This window comes from Apis cerana, linkage group LG1 (genome assembly GCF_029169275.1).
Source record: "Apis cerana isolate GH-2021 linkage group LG1, AcerK_1.0, whole genome shotgun sequence".
NCBI classification, from domain to species: domain Eukaryota; kingdom Metazoa; phylum Arthropoda; class Insecta; order Hymenoptera; family Apidae; genus Apis; species Apis cerana.
The window spans coordinates 146,190-167,837 of record NC_083852.1 but is presented as its reverse complement, the minus strand read 5'-3'; the positions used below and the strand labels follow the sequence as shown (position 1 = coordinate 167,837).

At 41.5% G+C, this 21,648-nt stretch overlaps 1 protein-coding gene across 20 annotated transcripts in view; it reads left to right on the top strand.

The window, feature by feature from the left end:
* LOC107992804 (serine/threonine-protein phosphatase 4 regulatory subunit 1) overlaps nt 1-21,648 on the top strand; it is a 107,778-nt gene that overhangs the window by 81,833 nt on the left and 4,297 nt on the right. For 18 of the 20 annotated variants that reach the window (XM_062082653.1, XM_062082670.1, XM_062082650.1 and 15 more), the window contains 3 exons: nt 12,167-12,279; nt 18,597-18,739; nt 18,995-19,132. In XM_062082653.1, coding sequence (XP_061938637.1) covers nt 12,183-12,279; nt 18,597-18,739; nt 18,995-19,132 — 378 coding nt within the window. In that variant the 5' untranslated portion in view covers nt 12,167-12,182. The remainder of the gene's footprint in view (nt 1-12,166; nt 12,280-18,596; nt 18,740-18,994; nt 19,133-21,648) is intronic. The other 2 variants (XM_062082642.1, XM_062082599.1) reach the window with 1 other exon arrangement.

Sequence of the window (21,648 nt, the reverse complement as noted above, 5' to 3'; positions counted from 1 at the left end):
CCTCCCAACTCGATGATAATTATTTTTTTATCATTTTTATTCGTTCATCGAATCGAAATACATCCTGTGAATTCGATCCTCCCGTTGAAAATCTCTTTTCCCGAAAATTTGCCGAGTACCCGACATCTCTCGAAAAATCTCTCTGCAGAGACGCGACGAACTTTCCTCGATCCCGTCCTCGACCCTCGACCTACCCCGAATCCAGCCATGATTCTCCGCGCCTCTCTGGCCCTGACCCACCCAAAGGATGCAGTGCAAGCCCCCTCCCCAGGGGGAGGGAGGAGGAGGGGTGTTTGGGTGGGGAGCGGCCTCTGAACCGAGCGATGGGGTCGGACACGGCGCGCGCGAGCAACGGGGCTCGGCGAAAGGGGCTAAGCCGTAATTGTATGCGGCCGTCTGGCCGCGTGTATGCGAAATTAGCGCGTGTATCTCGTGTCCATGGAGGAGCGTATACGCGGTCGGGCCGAAGCCGCGTTGCAGAGGTATGGTAAAAGAGAGAGGGGTTGAAAGGAGGGAAGGGGTGCGGTGCGTTCACTCCACAAATCAATACCCATTGCTTGCCGCGTGTATACCGGCCGTGCACAACGAGCGAAACGTGTCACCCACCGACCCAAACCCGAAGGATGATATAGCAGCTGCACGCACGCACGCACGCACGCACGCATGCATGCATGCACGGTAACCGGCATATGTCGGCCGATGCCCGACACCAAACTCGTCGTATCGCTCCTCTTCTTCTTCTTCTTCTTCTTCTTCTTCTTCGTGGATCTTCGAGGGATACGTCATCGCTCGTGGTTCACGGTTGGAATATCGCCGACGAACGGATATTTCCGGCCGAAAATATTTCTTTTTTTATTTTCGACGAGTCTTCGTTTCTACCGTACGTTGTTTCTTCGAATCCGCAGACCTGCAGACGCGGATCACTCTCGGCAGAAACGAGTCGGTAGCAACGAATCAAATCACACAATTCTACGACCATCTCCGCCGAGCAAATTTCTAATTTCCTCTCGTAGCGCGGCAAAGGAGAAAAGTGGCGGTGGTACGTCGTTTAATACAGGCACTGAGCGTCCATGATTCTGGGCCCAGCGAGGGCCATTCGCCTCCACGCGTCGCGGATGCGGGCCAATGGAATTCGATCCCCCCCAGGATCGATTAGAAATCGTTCGTACGGATTACGAGCACCTCTCGAACAATTTATCGTCCTTTAAAAAATAATATATATGCGTATGTACCGATTTATTCGTATCTCGCGCGTTAAAGATCTCGTCATCGTCTGTCGTATCTTTCGTCCTCCTACGACGCATCGATCGTAGCGAGGTATCCGAATTAAAAAAAAAAAAGAAATCGCGATGTCGTGTAAAAAGTAACACACAAATGTCGGTGTATGGTCGTTATCAAACGAGGCCATCCCAGGCGCCATCCCAGTCGAATTTGACGAAAGTTGAACGTCGCGGGAACTGCATCGTGTAACATCGGCGGTGACGTCGTGTATGATCGCGTACCATGTGTGCGTAGCCGCGAAGCGATGGTAGTGGGGGTCTTCATTCACTGCGCCTCTCGGGAACTTGGGCGCGCATGCGCAGCCGGCCGCGCGTACACACGTTACTCACGCCGTGCCTTCCTTTCTACTCCACCGTTCCCTCGCACTTACGCGTCACGCACGCGCACACCGTTGCAACTACGTATATGGACTTTGTACTCGAAGCGATCTCTTTCTCGCGCGGCTATCCAACAGCAACCAACGCACCGCACAACGACTCGCTGTGTTCTACGCAACCGTGTGCGATCACGCACACCGTTCGCGCCGATCTCGATCAACGATGTTCGCCAGAGAAAGAAAACATATATATGTATGTATGTATATCTACACTATAGGGAATCGACTATAGGGAGGGGAATGGAACACGCAAGTACTTACGTGGGACCCAGAAAGGGGGAGAGTATGGTGCGAACTGCCGTGAGTGACTGAACTTCACAAACGATCGACCGACCACACGCCGCCAAGCTCTGGAACACGCGCGAGGCGAATTTTTTTTTTTTTTTTTTTTAAGATTCTCCGCATTAATTTTTCTTTCCATCCTTACGTGGATTTCTTATTACGTGGTCGTTGAACGCGATAACGATCGATCGGTACGAAAGAGATCGAAAAGACATCTAACGCGCGATCTCCTTTCTTTTGCTCTTTTCCCGTTGTTGTGCAATTTTGCGAATTTCGCGCAGGCGTTCGTACGTGGGACGCGGTGGAACGCCTTCTTTCGAGGCCGATTGTTATCCGTCACTCCCCCGTGAATATTTTTCCCTTTCGAGAGCAGCGAATAGAAATATTTCTTTTCTTTTTTTTTTTTTTCTTTCTTTCTTTTTCCTTCAAATCGTTGCGACTTCTTCGATTTCCGCGAACGAAACGACGAATGTACCGTTCGAAAACTACTCCCGCTTGCATTCCCAGTTCTTGCGCTTCGGATCGTTTCCGCCGCGTGACTCGCGTGTCATTTCCTGTACTGGGGGAAAACGTCTTGGATGGTGGAGAAACAGAACATCGGTAAAGAAGAAGAGCGCGTAATTCAACGATGCACAAAAATCGTTCGGTTTCCGGAGCGCGTGCGCGTGGTGTGTGTATGTATGTATGTGTGTGTGTGTGTCACGTTAGATCGATACGGTTACCGGTTGTTTACAGTCGTGGCTTGGTCCGACAAAAGCACGGAACCCGAGTTTTCTTTATCGTTTACACGCCACGCTACCAGGACCCGCATACTTGTATACTCCTTATTCTCACCCATTCCTTTCCATCTCCGCGATGACCTTCCCTTCCTTCTCTACCTCCGAGTTTTTATACCGTCCTGTTTAATAAGAGAACTCGATTCGAATCGACTCGTAACACGCGCCGCCTCGGTATGCATCGTCCCGTGATGCATTGCTTCCGAGAAGCGATACCACCGGCTCCAGCTTTACGCTGTTCTGCCGAGCCGCGACGCGCTCGCTTTCAACCTTCTGCCCCCGTCACTCCGTGGGAAAGCGAATTCGCCTGTAGAAAACGAGATCCCGATTCGATCCACGATCGAATCCAATTATACGATACTTCTTTCTTTTCCCCACTTTTCTTCCTTCGAAAATATTTGATATTTGATACTCTCGAAAAATTAAAATTCCGATCTCTCTCAACGTATGGATTTGTCCATTGTTTCGTTTCTCTGCGTGTGCGCAGAGAGTAATAAACGTTGCCGGATCATGCTAAGAATAAAAGCAAAAAAAATTCTACCGTCGAAATATCTACCTAATTCCAAATAAATTGCGAACAACTCTCTCTTTCTTCCTCTCCCTCTCTCTCCGTAAAAATTCTCTCTCATCAGCCGCGCGAAGTTAGCCAAGATACGCAGCAGGGGAAATTCGTGGAAAAGGCAACGGCAGAAAAAGACATAGTCGCGTATAGTAACTGTGACCAGCGACGACGCTGTAGTCTTAAAGTGCGGTAGAATGCGCTCTGACGTAGTAGACACACTCTGTGTTGGTTGGCGCGGCGCGTTGCATTCCCCTGCGGTGCATTGACTTTGCCGCCCCTCCTCTACCAAACCCCCCTCGCTCCCTCCCCCATTCCTTCCCTCCCTCCCTCCCTCTCTCTCTCTCTCTGTCTTCCTCGTGTTCCCCGTTTCTCTCTTTCTCGCGCTTCTACCGCTTGATCCAAGCCGCCGGCCGCACCGTTGCACTTCACCGCTTCCCTCGTGCAACCGCCTCCCGGCACAACAACAACATTCCTTCTCTCTAGAGTCCCTTCATGCCACGGAGATCCTGCTACCAGACTCTTCTTCTTCTTCTTCTTCTTCTTCTTCTTCTACTTCTTCTTCGTCTTTCTCTTCGTCTCCTCTTTCCCTCGAAACATCGACCATGGTGTCGACAGAACAAAGATGGTAGAACATGTATGTCACGATACTTCATTTTTTCTTCCCCCCTCCCTCCTCTTCCGTTTCGTGTAACTACGTTTCCCAGGTGAAAACTGGTCGTCCGCAAATCGCGTGCGCCTCGTGACCAATCGAACGAGAAAAACGCTGTGTTCTTGTTCGTGAGTATAAAGTTTTCGGTTGATAGGTAGACGTGTATCCAGAATACGACGCGTATACGTATCCGTCCAAGTGTTCGCATCGATTTATCGACTACTCGTCGGAAAGAAGAGACTGGGAGAGAGAGAGAGAGAGAGAGAGAGCGCCATTGGATCTTTTTTCTCGAACGTTGTCGCGGCGGATCTTGGGGCGTTTTATTCGGGTCATAGTCGTAGGGAGGGAAAAGTTTACCTTCCTTTTTCGATTAATTCGTGAAAATCGAATAAAGACGAAATCCATTTCCATACTCGAGAGGGCGAAATCGAGGCGCAGAAAGGTTCGATTTTTATAATTTTTATCGCGAGTCGCGCGAGATTGGACGAGGGGATCGCGAAGAGGATGAGACGCGAATTACATCCATTTTCACTTTTAGCCCCTGTACGAGCCCAAATATATTACACCGATCTGGCAGAATTGAACGTCGTTCGTCGAGTTATTACGCGGATCGACGCGTGTTATTGCGTATTTCCACCGTATACGTGAATGGCGTTTACCTGATTAATTTTGAATTTGCGGATGACGCGTTATAAAAGCTGACCAACTGGGCGAGAAACTGGTTTTCCAGATTTCGAGAATGAAAAAAATATCGTGATCGATCCGTGTAACGATTAAAGCGGTACCAGGTGTCGCGAATAGAGAACTTGTCCCGTTCGATCGCACGAATACACGCGCGTCTTTTTCCCCTAAGTTTTTGCTCGAAAAACGATCGGAGTCACCGCCCTTCCAGTTATTCGCTCGTTTATCGACGAATAATTATACGACAATTTTGTCTCGTTACTCTCGAGATATCGAATATCGGAATATCGATACCGCCCTCGATCGATAGGTGGTAGCTAATCGCGTCGATTACGCCTCATTGTGCGGCGATCGTGGGTGTCTAACGTTCACGTTCCGACGAATCTTTACCGAGAGGTACCGATACCTCCGTATTTAAGACGAGCGATAATCGTGATCGGACCTACACAGCTATAGGTCAGGTAAAGATAATAAACGTAAAAACACCTGTTAAGAAAATAGAGAGATTCGTTGGATAAACAATCGGGACGTGAGATTGTGCGAGTTTGCGAGATATCGGGGGAAAAATTTCTTTGGGAATAATACGATTTTTGAGTTATTGGCGGAACTCATATTTCAACCGGAGGCAGTTTCAATGCCTAGCCGATGTACCTTCTCGAACACAATACGCTTTTCCAAACAACTGTTCACGACTTAACACGGTCCGTTAAGACAGGAATGAGAGAATTAGACGTTCGAGATTTAAACCTGTGCAACCTTTCTCGCCTCGGTTTGCGGCAGGGACATATGCGTTTTTCTTTCCGAGCAGGAATTCGGAAGGGGAAAGGCTAGGGAAAGGCTAGGGAAAGGCTAGGGAAAGGCTAGGGAAAGGAATTGAGAAGGCATCGAAAAGGCAGTAAAGGTACCTTGGCAATAAAGGTAGCGAAAGAGGTTCGAGCGCCACCGAGAGTTTCTCTTCCTTTTTTTACCCTGGCCGTTCATTGACCAATCCAACCAGAGATTTATCCTTTCTATCCTTCCTTCTTTCTCTCGCGTCTCCTACGATTCGACGTTTATTTATCGTCACCGAACAACGTGAAACCATAAACCAATTGGACGAACGAACGGGCCTCGTTAATCCTCTCCGATGCTGAAATCACCCTTTCTGTCCCTCTTTTCCCTCGTCGATTCATTCCCTCTTCCTCGTCCTCCTCTCTGTTTTCCTCTCTTTTTTTTTCCCTCGCTGAATTTCACAGCCGATCGCGATTGTTCGATTTCTTCTTCACCCTTAATCGGATTTTATAAAAGCTTCCTCCCCTCTCTCTCGGGCGCGCATTCGAGAAAGCATACACAAACTTTCTCGAATGTCATCACTCCCTCTTCGCCTTGATTTACGTATGCATCGGGAATCCATCGAGCGGAAATCGCGAGTGTTCTCTCTTCGTTCTTCTCTTCGTCGTTTTTTCTTTCCTTTTTTCTTAAATCGCCACTCGATCTTTAGATCTTTATTTTTCCGTTTTTCCAAATGATAGGTCGACGGATCAGCGAATTATATCGAAATTATTTATCGGTGATTTATTATTCACCTATACCCACGATATCGTGACGCAAATTCGACGAAACGTTACGTACGACAGATGCATCTACGCAAACATTTCGCTCTTATTTCTTCCATCCTCATTTTTCTCCGTCTATTCTTTGGATTTGCGCATTCGACGAGGTACGTGCACCACCTGGTTGTTCCCCTAAATTATAACGGCCGAGGACCCAGATTTTCGCATCCCCCGTGGCAATGTGCGCATCTGGAAAAATTATCGCAATTTTCGCTTCGTCGCTGTCTCTATAAATTTTGAAATATCTTTACAAATATAAAAAACAAAAAGAACCATTGTATAAACATTTTATATTGTTTATTTCGCAAACAACTCGGCAAGCTTTTCTCCGCCTAATACCTATCTTCGTTACAAATTCGCGGTTCACCTTCGACTACCTAAGTAAACGGTTCGAGGAATTAAAAGGTTGGATGGCTTCCGCCTGTTGCCGATCTACTTTTGCGGCTTCCAGGGGAGAACTTATTCGATATAACGAAACACGTTGTCGTCTCACGTTGCCTATCAAAATTTTTCTTCCTTCCGTTCGACTCGTTCGCTCACTCTTTTGAAACGATTCGCGAAGAAGAGCGAAAAATTGTGGCGCGTAACGATCGAAAGTTGACGAAAGATCGACGGAACGGAGAAAGAGAGAGAGAGAGAGAGAGAGAGAGAGAGAGAGAGAGAGAGAGAGAGCGCAAGAGAAGAACCGTGTGAAGACGAATACATGAAAAGTCCCGTACATGGAATCCGGTATATCGAGTCGTAGACACGCGAGTTTTCAAGTGGTGGCGCGGAACCCTAACCTTCTTTTTTTCGACCCTCGCTCTACGATGATCCCTTCGCTACGAATGGACCCTGATCAAGGGTCAGCATAGGGAGAACATCGAAGGGTAGCCTTCGGGCCCATGGGAATTTATCTTGTCTCGCTCGATTCTCCTACCCTTTGCTCGCCTTGAGAAAAAAATTGTGAAGATATAAATTCGACTCAACGACTTGCAATGGAATGCGAAAAAAAGGATCGAAATATATATTCCACACTTATATTCCAAAATGTTCGTATACTTTGAACGATATAAGATTCATCGGTGTAAAATGATATTTCACCCATTACGTTCGATTACGAAAGTGTTACAAGAGTCTTCTATTCGTTACTTCGTTTCTCGTTTAATTTATTCGAACATCGGATATATTGCAAAGTAAAATTACGGGACGTGTGAAAGATCCATTTCAATTTACAGAAATATAAGAATACAACGATGAAACGAAATTAAAACGTATACGAATTTACACGTATTTAAATTTAAAACATGGAGAAATTTATATATAATTGTGATTAGGTATCAATTTTTTTTATAAATAAAAATACGTATAAATTCTTGAATATCTTACAAGTTAAGAAAAAAAAGGGATTCATATGAATATAAATATTTACTATTTACTTTCATATAAATTACGTATAATTCTATATTCAAATGTGTCAATGTCGTTGTTTTTATTTTAATTTAAGAACAAAAACGATTTCGATTTTTCAATTTACGAATTAGAGATTGTTTGAAATTTTGCGTTTATCGATATATGTCGTATAAGTCGTGTAAAATATAAAATTACGATTATGAGTCGCATCGCACGTATTACAATGAAACGGTGCGGTAGCCAAATGTGGGTCGCCTTGCGTCAAAGACGACGACGACAACGACGACGACGACGACGACGACGACGACGATGACGACGACGACGAGTTTTTCGAGTCGTTCGATGCCAGCTTACTTCTTGAGATAACAGCTGACTTCCGGTGGCTAGAAAGCGCAGTCAACTTGTCCCATAGTTGGTGGAGCGGCGTGTCTCGCGGATGCGTTTGTTTAACCAACCGAACGACATTGTCTTTGTCTCGAGTCATCTATTGCCGCGAATTAACACCGAGATTTCGGTTTTTCTACCATTCCGATTTAAATTCTGTTTATCGCTCGAAACGTATGCGAAAATTCTTCTTATATCGCAAGAATTATTGAAAGTATTATTGAAACGATTATTTTTCCAATATTTCCGACGATTAGAAGAATTTTAAAAAAGATCGAGAAGAAATAAAATTACATTAAAACGATATTTTAAAACGATATTTTATTCCTAAAATCAACGTTTCGTAATATATCGATATTATTATCGATAAATTTCTATTTTTAACGTCATTTAATTTAAATTGTACGTCAATTTTGCTTCGTAACGATAGATGTCCATTTTATCCAAATGAAATTATTTTTCGAAAGTTAATCGTAAATTTAATTCCTAATGCATAGAAATAGAAGAAATATTTTGAAACGATAAGTTCTCGAGGCTTATCAATGAACAGTAATCAAACAGAATATCGTAGTTACCTATACCAGGTATGTTTATCTTTATCATTTCTACGTCTTCTTGACATGGTATTATATCTATTTCTTCGAGTCTCTGTGTTCGAAACGACGAGACAAATTCGTTTTTCTTTTTTCACACGTCGGGGAGAAATTGCTACGCGATCGAAGATACCATATTATTTTCCACGTCTCGGAAAAATAGCCTCTCGAATCTTTTCTCTCTCGTCCTTTCTTATCGTTCCAAAAGAATCGCTAATTATTCGTATAGAATCACACTCTCGATAGAAATAACGGCCGTGTCCCCGTTAACGGGGAGAGTTATGGCGATTTTAATGTGATCGATAATGAGAACCAACTCGTATACATCGACATCGAGAAATTTTCACGTTCAATTATCATCAACTCTTCGTTTAATTTAATGCAATTCTTTAAACGAAAGCGTATATATGGTTTTTTCAGCAAGATACGAATGCATCTTATGTTTTAAATTCTATCGTTTCGTGATTAACGATGATTAGAAAAATATCAAAGATCTGTGTAATTTGGTTGAAAATACTTACAAAGAAATATATCTAATATTTTGGATAAATAAATATGTTAATAATTACGAAACAGCATGTTCAAATTCTTTTTGTTTACGATAAACTGTTTTTGATTTTGATTTGATTGTGATTTTCCGTAAAGTCTTCTTGTAACCATTCAATGTTCAATTCTATTGATGATCAACGATGATCGAATTTCTATTGTTCGCAATATGACCGATATTTATCCAAAGACGATCTAATCATCTTTATAATTTAATTGTACCGATGAATAAATAAATTTCGAACTAATTATTTTCTTTCTCGTTGAAGTTGTAACGAAGTAGAAAATTAATAATTTTTATCCTATATTTTGCTATAATTATAATTTAAACGATCGCCATTTATTCTAAATAGACGAGTAAATACGTATCTGCCCTGTAATTTACAATAAATGTATCGATCGAATCAGTGGGAAATCATACGTGTTAGAGCAAAGCGTAAAACTTGGAACGTGTTATATTTGGGAACAATAGCCGTGGTAAATCGACTTTACCCTAAAATCGAAACCAGCCCCTGAAGCCGGTCGGTCACGAAACCACCGTCTTCCCTATCGATCTTACGAACCATCCTGAAACACGAACATGCGCACCAACCAAGTTACTCGGTTATACTTTAATTTTGGGCCAGGGGTGAAGCTGGGTCCGCGGATATCGCCACATTCTTCGTAATCGGTTGAAACTGTCACGTTACGATTACGAATAAAACGTAACGAATGTAAAAGAAAATCGTTTCGTTGGCTCGATCTGTCCACGTGTTCTCGCGTATACGTTCGCTACGTTGATCGACAAAAAGAAAAAGAAAATGAAAAGAAAAAGAAAAGGGGGAAGAAGAAGAAGAAGAAGAAGAAGTTCAGGGGTACATGAGCGGAGTTAGTAGTCGTCGCATCCTCGTGGTCGGTGTCGTCGTCGACGACGACGCTGGTGGCGGCCATGTTTGCGCCGGCACGGTAGGCGTTCACGGGCGGTACCATCCCTCTACCCGTTCTCCAACGACTTTGGAGAACGGCCACCCCCACCTCCGCTCGTCTGATAAATTTCTGGTGGGGCACCGCAAACGATCTTTCGTTGGTGCCGGTTCTACCCCCCACCATACCGCTGCCTCTCCTCCCCCTCCTCCTCCGCTTCGCCGACCTACCACGCTCGGTCTTTATCGCTCTAAATGTCTCGTGCCACTGTCGCCTTTCTTCGTCTCGCGGCTGTCAGCACCGCGCTCTCTTCCAACTTCCCCCCACCACATCTCCCCCGCGTCCATCGGTTCATACGTTGTGCAGAGGAGAGGGGATAGAATTCCTCTCCATCGCGACAAGCCTAACGCACAGTGGGGGGAAGTCTTGCGAGGACGCCAAACTGAAGGATCGAATTTGCCGTATCTTCTCGCCTTCTTCCTACTTTTTTTCTTTCCATCTTATCATCTCTCTCTCTCTCTCTCTCTCCCTCTCCCTTCTTCTCTCTCTCTCTCTCTCTCTCTCTCTTCCCTTCTCGTGAGAGAACAACGTCGATACATCTTGAGTCTCATCTTCTACTTTTTTTCTTTCGTCACGTAGCTAGCTAGTAGCCAGTTACGTTCAATTTTTCGTTTAAAGAAGGACGTTGCCTCCTATTTCCGATGCCGTCACGATGGCCGACTAACGATCACCGACCATTTGTCCGTTCCCTTTCGATCTTCTGTCCATTCGAATATCCACACCCGCGATCGTTAAAATTCGACAAAGTAAAGTATACGCCTCGTTTCTGAAACTTCTTTCAAGTTTGAACGAAATTGGGGTTGAGGAAGCAAGCTTGAAAACGGAAAGTTGGCCGATCTCGGGAATTTCAGAGACGCGGCAACGATTCGAGTCTCGTCACCTCGTGGTCGCATGGGCCTATCCGTTTCCTTGTTAAAACTTTTTTTCTCTCTTCCTCCCCGCAACTTCTTTCCTCTATTCCCCGTTAATTATCGTCCCCATCGCTGATATTTGCATTCATCCGCAATTCCGCGAAGAAAATGTAATTTTCCTTGGGTAAACCTTTCTTTTCTTCCGATTTTTTTTTCCTTCTTTCTTTTCCTCTCACTTCCTTTTCAATCTTACCCGTAATAACTGAATCAAAATTTATATTCACCGCGAGATAATCGTATCGTCTTTTTTTTATATACGTGACATATTAACGGTAAATTTGCACTTGACAAAAATGCGACGAAAATCTAATTAATTAAATTTCAAAAAATGAATAAGATGGATGTCGATGAGCAAATTTTTCTTGCCATTGTTTCGATTTATCAACTCGCAGCAGATAAATAATATCATATTTCTTATGCATCGTTCTTTTCGAATCTTAATTATTATATCTTGTGAAATTCAAAATTTCAAGATCCTTTATATCGATAGTCCAATATATATTTTATATGTCGAATAAATATTTTATACAGACCTGTAAAACGCATTTTAAATCGATAAAATATTTGTATACTTTATAATATTTTTTCTTTATAATATTTATAGAAAATATTAATATTAAGAAACGTATGGAAAAATAAAACGCGGATAAAAGTATTTAAATTTAAGATAAGAGAAAAATTGAATTTTAAAGACAACGAATTAATTTGAAGAAATATTAAATATTAATAACACTTACCACTTATATTTTTAAGTTCTGTTAATTTTTGTGTCGAGAAACTATCCTTGCGTGTAAAACTGAAAGAAATTTTGGTTTAAGTGTTTGATTAATTGAAACTATGGTTATAGTTTTAAATTTCAAATTGTATCGATAAAAAGTAGAAAAATAGAAGAAAAAACAAAGTTAATTTGTTATATCTACTCCTTATATAAATTATACAAATATATATTTTATTTGTAAGATAAATTTAAAAATGGATATTTATTTAAATATTTAAACTCAGTGATATATATAAATTCTTACATTTAGTACATAATTCTCGTATTTTTATCGATCATCCATTTCTCATCCATCTCTCATCGATCATTTATGTACATATACGAATGAAAATTTCTTTCTTTCTTTCTTTCTTTCTTTCGATCAAAATTACCAACTAATCTAAGTCCTTCTTTTTTACAGACAGAGAATCGGAAGGATGTTGGTCGAGGTATTTCGCACTGCTGCAAACAATGGAACGAAACTTAACGTGAACGAAGTGATGCAATCGGTGCAACAGATTGTCGAAGACCCTGGTAAGTTTAAAAATCCATTTTTCTTTTTTTTCTTTTTTTCTTTTTTTTTCTTTTTTTTTAATTAGATAAAATACATCTGTATAAAATGAGAAAACTGAACGAAACGTTTTACTGCTTTAACGTTTTATCCTTTATTAAAAAAATTTCAAAGAAAAACGATCTCTCAAACTTTTAATCTTTCTTCGATAGTTAATGTACATAATATTTTCAACCAATAAAATTTTATAATTTATGAAATAAAATTTAAAAACATCGAAGATAAACGCGAATGTTTGTTGCACTTTTATACGTTTATTGCATCATATACACATTTTGCAAATTGCACCTTACGAGATAAAAGGATTGGAAATAATTCTGAGCCAAATCCTTGATTGCTTGCACACGACGAAATTTGTCGATGCAATCTTGCATTTTTGCCGAGATGTTGTATTTTTTTTTTGTTTGTTTTTTTTTTTAATTTTTGGCTTTTAGTTTTTGTTTGTACAATCTGTTTGCTTTGCTTTATAATTATTTTAATCATATTTTTTCCGATGTATAAAATGTAGAATCACATTTTAGATGTGTACATCACGTTTCTTCCACTCTTCATAATTGCACGATTCTTAAAAAAATGGAATGAATATTTGCCGAAAAACAACGGCAATATACTTAACCATTGCAAATCTCACTGCGCAAAAGATTTTATGCCGAATAAAAAATTTTCTCCGCTAAAACTAACAGGCAACGAGAGAAGACAGACGATGTGCACGTTGCCATGATGCTTAAGAAACATTTATCGTCACATTTATTTATCGCACTTCATTCATTTTCATCAATCTTCGGAACGTTTGTACAAAAATCATTCGAATTAATTCTAATAATTGGATCTGGCAATAATAATCTTGTTTCGTGTAAAGTCGAAAAATCGAAATTAAATTCTCGTGATCGAATCTAACTTGAAATACTTATCTATTACACAAATAAATATTTTTAACATCTTCTATGTCGTTCGGAGTCGCTTCTTACAGAAATACTAATCGTGAACGAGGCGTTGGAAAAAAAATGGAAATACGTGCACAGGGATAGGCGCTGTGTTTTTCCCTCCAGAAAATTCCTTTTTAGGCGGTTCGCCATTTGTTTTTCCGGTTGCTCGGCTCCGTTTCCTCGAACGAAAAACATGGAACGAAAATCGTGGGTGGGATATTGGGAGAAGTTTAAAAATAGAAGGGCCGGGACCCGTTTTTGAGAGAAGACAGAAACGTGTTCCGCGTTTCCAGTGGGGTAAATGACGAAGAAGCCAGTTGGGGTTGCAGACGACGAGGCTGTTGCTCCGTATTAGGTGACGACAAGATTGTCTTCGCTTCCGGTGTAGCACGCGCCTTGCCGGAAGTTTCTCGTTTCTTTGATTTCCCTATGCGACGTATTTATACGAGGTTTATAGTTTGATATTAGTTCGATATAGTTTCCTTTTTTCTTTTTTTTTTTTTTTTTTTGCTAATGTTCATTTTTGAAACGAACAGGCGTTTCAAGGATCGATACAAGGATATGTATTTTTCTTTTTTTAAATTATCACAAATGTTCCGCAAACATGAATATAAAAATATTTACATTCGCTTTAATATTCCGTTACAACGATATATTTTTTTTCATTTTATTACAAATAAATGAAAATGCATAAAATTTATTATTCCTCGACGCGTTTTTTTTTCTTTATCATATTATATTTTATTTCGTTAAGTATCGGATACTCTTGCTTTCCAAAGTGATTTTATCTTCGATATACTTACGTCTATATCGTTAAGATTATTTTAACGAAAGGAACAAATGACACGATTGGTCAGGTAGTTGGAGAAACAATGCGATGCAACGCGTCAATAGCGCCCTTCTATTCCGTTTCTTCGAAGATCGAAAACGATCGGAAATATTTTTGGTCGAGGTTTCGTAGAACCGAGGAAGAAGCATGTTCAAAGGTCATCCGTGACATTCCGTCGATGAGTATCTACTTGTGAAACGTCACCCTAACGAAAGCCGAAATATAGAAAGAAGAAGACGAAGAGGAATAGGGAAGAAAGAGAGAAAGGAGGCACCTTTGAAAAAGCAACAGCTACCCACTAGTATGGGTCGAGAACGATCCTTCTGCGAAAAGCGTTTTCTTTTTACCTGGACCGGTTCGAGGAAACGTGGAAAATAACGCGCCACTGCGTTTTCATCCCAGTGATGGCTCCTTTCTTTTCTCGCCAGCCTTCGAAAACACTTTAAGACCGCCGCGTCGATCTCTGCGGGACTCCACCATCGCGCGAAACAAACGCACGCCTCTACTTTTATATCTTCGTCGCGTGACAGTGCTCTCTTACAAAATACACGACTCCGCACCGACAAAGAGAATCGTAGAACAATTGCAAATATGTAAATCCATCGATCCTACTTAGACGTTTGTGATCGTTAACGAATCCTGAATGGAACGGAACGCGTACGAATGGTGGATATTCGATATGCGTAATATGCGTTTCTGCCAAAAATTAGCCCATTGCTTTGTATCTAATTTAATCGTACGAATCGGTCGTATCGACGTTCTATAATTTGAAGAAAATACAATAATAGTTTTAATGGCGAAAAGTCCACCATAATTTACACGTATAATTTTAATCAATTTATTTTATCTTAGCAAAGGAAAGTAGAGAATAAAATCGAATCGTTAATGTTTCCGTTAAACGAAAAATATAGACGACAAAATATAGACGATGGTTGAAATATTTTGAGATCGTGGTTCTTCGAACACGTTCTTCGTTTCAACGTCATCAAGAAAGGCGCGAAAAATTTAAGATTAACAAGTTTTGATGTACGAGTAAGAATAGAATAATAACTCTTTTCATCTCAAATATCAATATTAATTCTTACATTGTGCTTCAATATTTTATCTCTAATTATCAAATCAAAACCAAATCGTACGCATTCGTTATGCGAGGCAAAATAAGACGCTTTAGAATAAAATAGCTGATACGTATATAACTAGAGAATGAATGAAAATGTTCCTTTTAACGTATATTTATTCTTCATTAAAGATTAATCATTTGGATTACGAAAAGTCGAATGCTAATTTTGTAAAAACGAAGAATTTTCCAGAGAAAGAATTGTTGAGTCGATCGATTCAACTTATCTATATTTTCTCACTGAATCTAAGATTTCCGGTACCTCGAATCGGAATCCCTTCTTTCACGAGATTCGTCTTAATCGATTATCGATGTAATTCGAAAGTATAGATCGTATAGAAGAAATTTCCCAAGTTTTACCAAGATTCGATCGAATATGCGGTGCGCGCGCATTTGTCTTACGTGGCATCGAACGTTTCCCGAAGAGAGGTGCAACTGTCGAAAAAAGATGCATTGTGACGCATGATCCGTCGAGTGTTACCGAGCCAACTATTTTTAGGGAGCGGAGGAACATGTTGGCCGTAACACGTGCCGGTGTTTTTCCGTGAACCGATCGAAGCGTGGAAAGAGGGAGAGGGCGACGCGCGGCGAAAGAGGAAAAGTAGATGAGGGTTGGCCTCGAGGAAGCAAGATTTCAGGATTCAGGGGCACGCGACACACGCGTTCACGTATTTTTGGACGAGTCCGCTTCCTAGAGCGGCACGGAAGTATCGAAGGGGATCGCGAACACGCGCGCCCCCCTTTCTTTTTTCTTTCGATCAACTTTAGACAGAGAGAACAGTTTCTCCCAATTCTCCGCCATATATAGAATGGAAATGTGTACAAGCTTCATATTTCTTTCATTTCCTTTTCTCCTTCTCTCTTTGTTTGCAACGCGAAAACGTGATTCGAGGAATAATTATAATGTTTCGTCATTTTTAAAGACGGGAAAAAAGAACGCTTCCTCAAAAATGAAAAGAATTCAATCAATGTCTTTTCGCCGGATATATATCATCGATCGATCGCCGTCGTCGTACAAACTAGATCAATCTTCGTGCAACTACGAAGGGAAAACCGATTATAGATATATAGAATGCCGATTTTCTTTTTTTTCATCAATCGCGCGGATAAAGAAGCGTCGTAAAATTTCATTATCGTCCTCGATATCGATTCGAACGTCGTGGTCCGTCGACTTGATCCCGAACGATTATCCTCCTCCTTCTTTTTAAATTCTTTATAAAATCTATTGGGAATAAAAAGGAAAAGGAAAAAATATGACGAGGCACGCGATGTGGAAAGAAGAAGACGCGTATACAGGTACATGAGAAAGAAGGAAAGAGGAGAGGGCGAGAGCAGGAAGCAGCGAAGGAAGACGCGAAGAAGGAAAAGACGACGGTTCGAGATGGCGGAGGGTAAATAATCGGTGGACGCCTAATCCTGTAGGAACGCAGCGGGATATTTTTGGCGGGATCTCGTGTCCCGGACAGAAGGCTGGAGGATGGAGTAGGCGGGGAACGGTAGATAAGACCCAGCGCGTGATTAATGGACTAGGGTTGGTTGCTTAGCGTGCGGAAAGGGGAGGGGAATGGAGGGTGTTGTTCGCGTTTCGTCGGTCGACACGAACGATCGTAGAAATCGGTGGGAAACGGGAAACGAGGGGGAGGGAGGGAGGGAGGGAGGGGAGAGGGGAGCGGAAAAAACGAGCACGTGCTCGACCGTGGGCCTCACGAAAACGACCGAAAACGAACGAATCCCCCTACCCTCTCTCTTTCTCGCTTCCTAGTTGGGCCTTGCCGCCAACTGGTGGGGCAACAGCTACCCTTCACATCCCCCCACTCCTAGGTGGAAAAGTTGGACAAATCGGGAAGGTGCGTTTCCCGCGACGAACGACCCTCAGTTGCACCCACGCTCGTCGCTTTGTAACGTCTTTCTTCCGACTCGTTCGTATTCTTCTTCGAAGAACAATTTTTCCCGCGTTTTTTCGTGTATCTCGATTAACCGCTGTACCGCATTAACCAATTACTTTAACCGGAAAGTGAAAGTGAATTCGTTTATTTTTCGTTTCTTCTTTTTTCCACTTTCTAATTTTTCGACGCGTTCGTAGAATTTTTACAAAAATTCGTCAGTTTAATTTTGTTCAATTCAAGTATTCCGTTTCCGTTACTTATCAAATCGGAGGAAACGTTATGACTTTCGTAGTATTGGAATACCACGAAAAGCCTAAAAGTTTTTTTCCAAATGTTCGATGACGGAGATTGATATTTAGGGGAAACGTACGACGGTATGTGAATTTTCTCTTCTATACTCGTATAAATTTAATCTTATCAGTTGATCGTTTTTCACGTGTTAAAATTGTGATATATATATATATATATATATATATATATATATATATATAGAAAACGTAAACGTTTTCCCAAAATTCCATTCCATTGTGAAACGCGATCTCGACCAAGATTCTCGAGCAAATTAACGAGCGACGTAATTCCCACCACGTTACACCTGTCCAGTGTGTTAAGCGGAAGGAGAACTCGCGTGGTCATTCCCCTAATGACCAGTCGGAAGATTCTTCCTTTTCCTTACCAGCATTTCGTAGTTGCAACTTTTCTTAACTTTTCTTAATCAACGGGGGTGGTGCCCTTTCGCGGCGTCGCCTTTCTTCCTCGTTCCACGATATTTCCACGAAAACGTCTCCGTCGGGGAAATAAAAATGTCCAAGGTCGAGGAAACGTTCAACAATGGCCCCTTGCCTTTCCCTACTGTTTTTTTCGCTTTCGACGCACGAATGATCGCCGGTTAACGGCCGATCGTGAGTTGCAAAGAAACGATCGGATTCCTTCTTAAAATGCCCCAAGTTCTTTCCCCTCTTGACTCGGAAACAATCGATCAAACTGGCCCTTCTTTTATTCTTATTATTTTCTCCTTTTTTCTTTCTTTCTTTCTTTCTTTCGTTTTTTTTCTTTTTTGTTTTTCTCTTTTTTTTCTCTCTTCTTTTTTTGCAATTTTTATCAATTAAGAATAACGTTAGATTCGCGGGAAGAAATTCTCGTTCCGCGATCCGTGAATATTCCACGATTAATTAATTATTCGAGGGAAATTTTTGGCGGATATCTCGCCTATTCGATCGTATCGGTGCCGATTAAAATAAATTTACATTCACGGTAGTCTGGGTACCGTAACTCGTGAATTCTTGAATTTTTTTTCTTCGTTAGGATGATGAAAGAAGGAAAAGGATCAAAAAGTTTGCTCTTTCGCGAACAAATTAACGATCTTTAATCATCTATAACTGTTTATTTAATAATAAGGAAGGGATCTTTGTCGGAACGATTTGAATGAAAAAACGAAAGAAAGAAAGAAAAAAAAAAAAGAAAAAGAATTTTTTTTTAAAGGAATTTGAACGATTCAAAAATCCATTCTTTCTAATTTCAGACACGCAAGTTCGGTTGGACCTGGTGGAGCATATACCTCATGTCGCGACGATCTGCCAAGAATCTCCTCATCTATTCGACAATGTCGTTCACGATCATTTACTTGGTATCATTATCAAATATCTACAGGATCAAGATAATCAGGTGAATATTTCCATGATTCATGTTCCTGTTACCGCTTATTATCGAACAATTGCATTTATCGATAAGTATCTTTTCTCTGAAAAGTCCCTTTATGAAAGTCCCGATATATTCGACAGCCCGGATGTATACCCCTCTCCTTCGAGAATCGTGTTTTTCTCTCTGCTCCTTTTTCGCCAAGTTACCGTAACGCGGCAACGAATTATAAAATCCATTGAAGATTTCCTTTTTTTTTTTTCTTTCTGGTTGTTGGCCTAGGTACGAATGACAGCCCAGACAGCGGTGTTAACGTTAACGAAGAAGGGAGTTCTCGACAACATCACGATCGAGGTCAAACTGTGTCCCGTAATAGAAACCCTCTGTAGGTCCGTCGATTTCCTTAGCTCTGGCATCTCCGTAAGTTTCCAGTATTTTTTTTTTTTTTCATTTTGCGTTTCTTTCGTTTTCCCGACTTTGTCTTTTTTATACCATAAATTTACCTCATTTTTTTTTCCGTTATCGTTATATTCTTTGCCCATAATAATCCACTATATAGACTTTAATTCATCGACGTCGTTTCTGGATCAAAGAAAAAGAAGAAGAAGAAGAAAAAGAAGAAGAAGAAGAAGAAGGAAAAGAAAAAAAAGAAGAGAATGAAAGAAAAAAGGACTTCAGAGAGGATCGCGATGTAGAACGAATTTCTAACGTCTATCATCGTCCAAATTTTGTTCCCGTTTCGGCGGATTTTTGCGAGATTTGTCGCATATCATTGTTTTTTTTTTTTTTTTTTTTAAGAAAAAATAGGCATGCATTCGTCGAACAAAACTTAACTTTACGGAATCGATCCTTTTCTCTTTTCTTCTCGCCTCTCCACTTTTTTTACTATTTAAAATTCCACCTAGGGACAACGTAGTTTAACGAGTTTTCTCATTTTAAACGCGTTCAAACGAAGCGTAACCCGATCGTCGACGTTGTTTAATCAAAGAATACGTATGTAAAGAATTACTCACGGTTAAACGTGTACGCATGTATTGAAAGTAGGAGAAGGAGCGTGGGGAGAAAACAAGGCGAGACGCGTCCCTCGCGCCTAGCATTCTTGATCCATTCGGACTCGGCTTCGACTACTATGCAAAGAAATGTAACGCAACGATCGGGAGTAGTAAGTGTTCTATCTCCGATCGAGAGGTGTTCCGTGTTTATAGTCGTTGAATCTTCAGACGCGTCCTCCTTCGGGCGGATTCCGTCTGAAAGACATGGGTAGTGAGATGTTCTCACGCTATCGCGTCTCACTATCTTGTCTTTCATCCGGCGTTCGTTCTGCCGCAACGTTCATCGATATGGAAACAAGAAAATACTAGGTATATATATATATATATATGTATACGCATATACGGGGAACGAGTATTAAAGAGACCGCGGCATCTTGAATCTTGGCTAAATTCGTTGGATCGAATTATTATTGTTATTACTAAACCGAGTGTAGCAAAAAAGTAGAAATAAAATTTTGTCGTGAGAAAAAGAGGGGGGGGGGGAAATATATGTATATATATATATAGAAAAAAAGAGAGAGAGAAGAGGACGAAGAACAAGAAACGGGGGCAAAATATCCCCGGATAAGGACATGCTTTTACCATCAAAGTTGGTTTGTCATAGAGATCGACTATCACAGCCAGCTTTGATGAGCAAAATTGTGTCCGTCTACGGCGCGAGAGAAAACGAAAAGAGAGACGAGAGAAATAATTAGCGGAGAGAAGGATGAGAGCACACGTATCTTTGGAAGAATGGAAAATGTGCGATCCGCAACGGAGGAACCACGCGAAAGGGAGACATTGTACAGATTGGGGAGAGCGAGAGCGAGCGTGAGAGAGAGCGAGAGAGAGAGAGAGAGAGAGGAACGTTGTATCGAGTATACAGCACCGAAATGAAAATACCTTTTGCGGTCCGATACATCAAATTGGTTGTGGAATGTTTCGAGTCATATCACAGCCATTTTGATGAGCTTGGCCCGCAGAATCGATCGTCAAGGACCGTGTGTGTTCGTGTATCGCTTCGAATATGCTTAATGCCCGTTTAATTAATAATCAATCGTGTATGCTCGATGAACACCGGATAACGGATGATAATAACGCGTAATCTTCGCTTCTGTTCTTAATCGCGCGCTTTTTTCATTTTTCTTCGTTCGTTCGAGTGTATTTTCGCACGATCATCGGAAGAGGACATGATGGTAGAGGTGGAGGCAGAAGATGGAGGGCACGATGGAGAACGAGAGCGCAACGCGATCCAATCGTCAAATTGGTTGTGGCGTGTTGCTTTTCTAGATTTCATATCACAGCCATTTTTGACGATTTGGATCGCCGTTTTTTGCAACGAATCCGTGTCTCCTCTATCTCTATGGAGATAGACCAATTGATCCGATTCGTCCATTCGTTATTGGGATATCGCTGAAATCCCGATAGTTTTTGCGAGGAAAAACTTGTGTCAGAAAAATGGGAAGATTGGCGCGTGTGCACCGCTCACAAAGTGGTTGTGATATGCTGATACAAGCGTTCATATCACAGCCAGCTTTGATGAGCGTGGCATCGCGTTGAACCAACGATTATCATCGATTCTCATCGAGTTCCATCTTTCATCATCACCAAGTATAAAGACTTAAGACAAGCTCGGTTTTCTGGTAAAACCAATTGTATCACGTTGCTCGCCTTTACGCTCGTAAATCCATTCTCGATCGTTTTTCGCTCATTCTTCTATAGGCAGCGTGAGATCGTTTTCCCGCGAAATACATCGTTCCATCGCCAGTCATTTTAAAGAAAAACATTTCCCGGATCGAGTCCCGTCCTGATATGGAGAGCCAGTCTTCACGCACAGTTTCCAATTTCGGGAAAGACTCTTTCATAGTCGACTTCCTCTCATGGATTCGCAGGATCCGTGAAGGA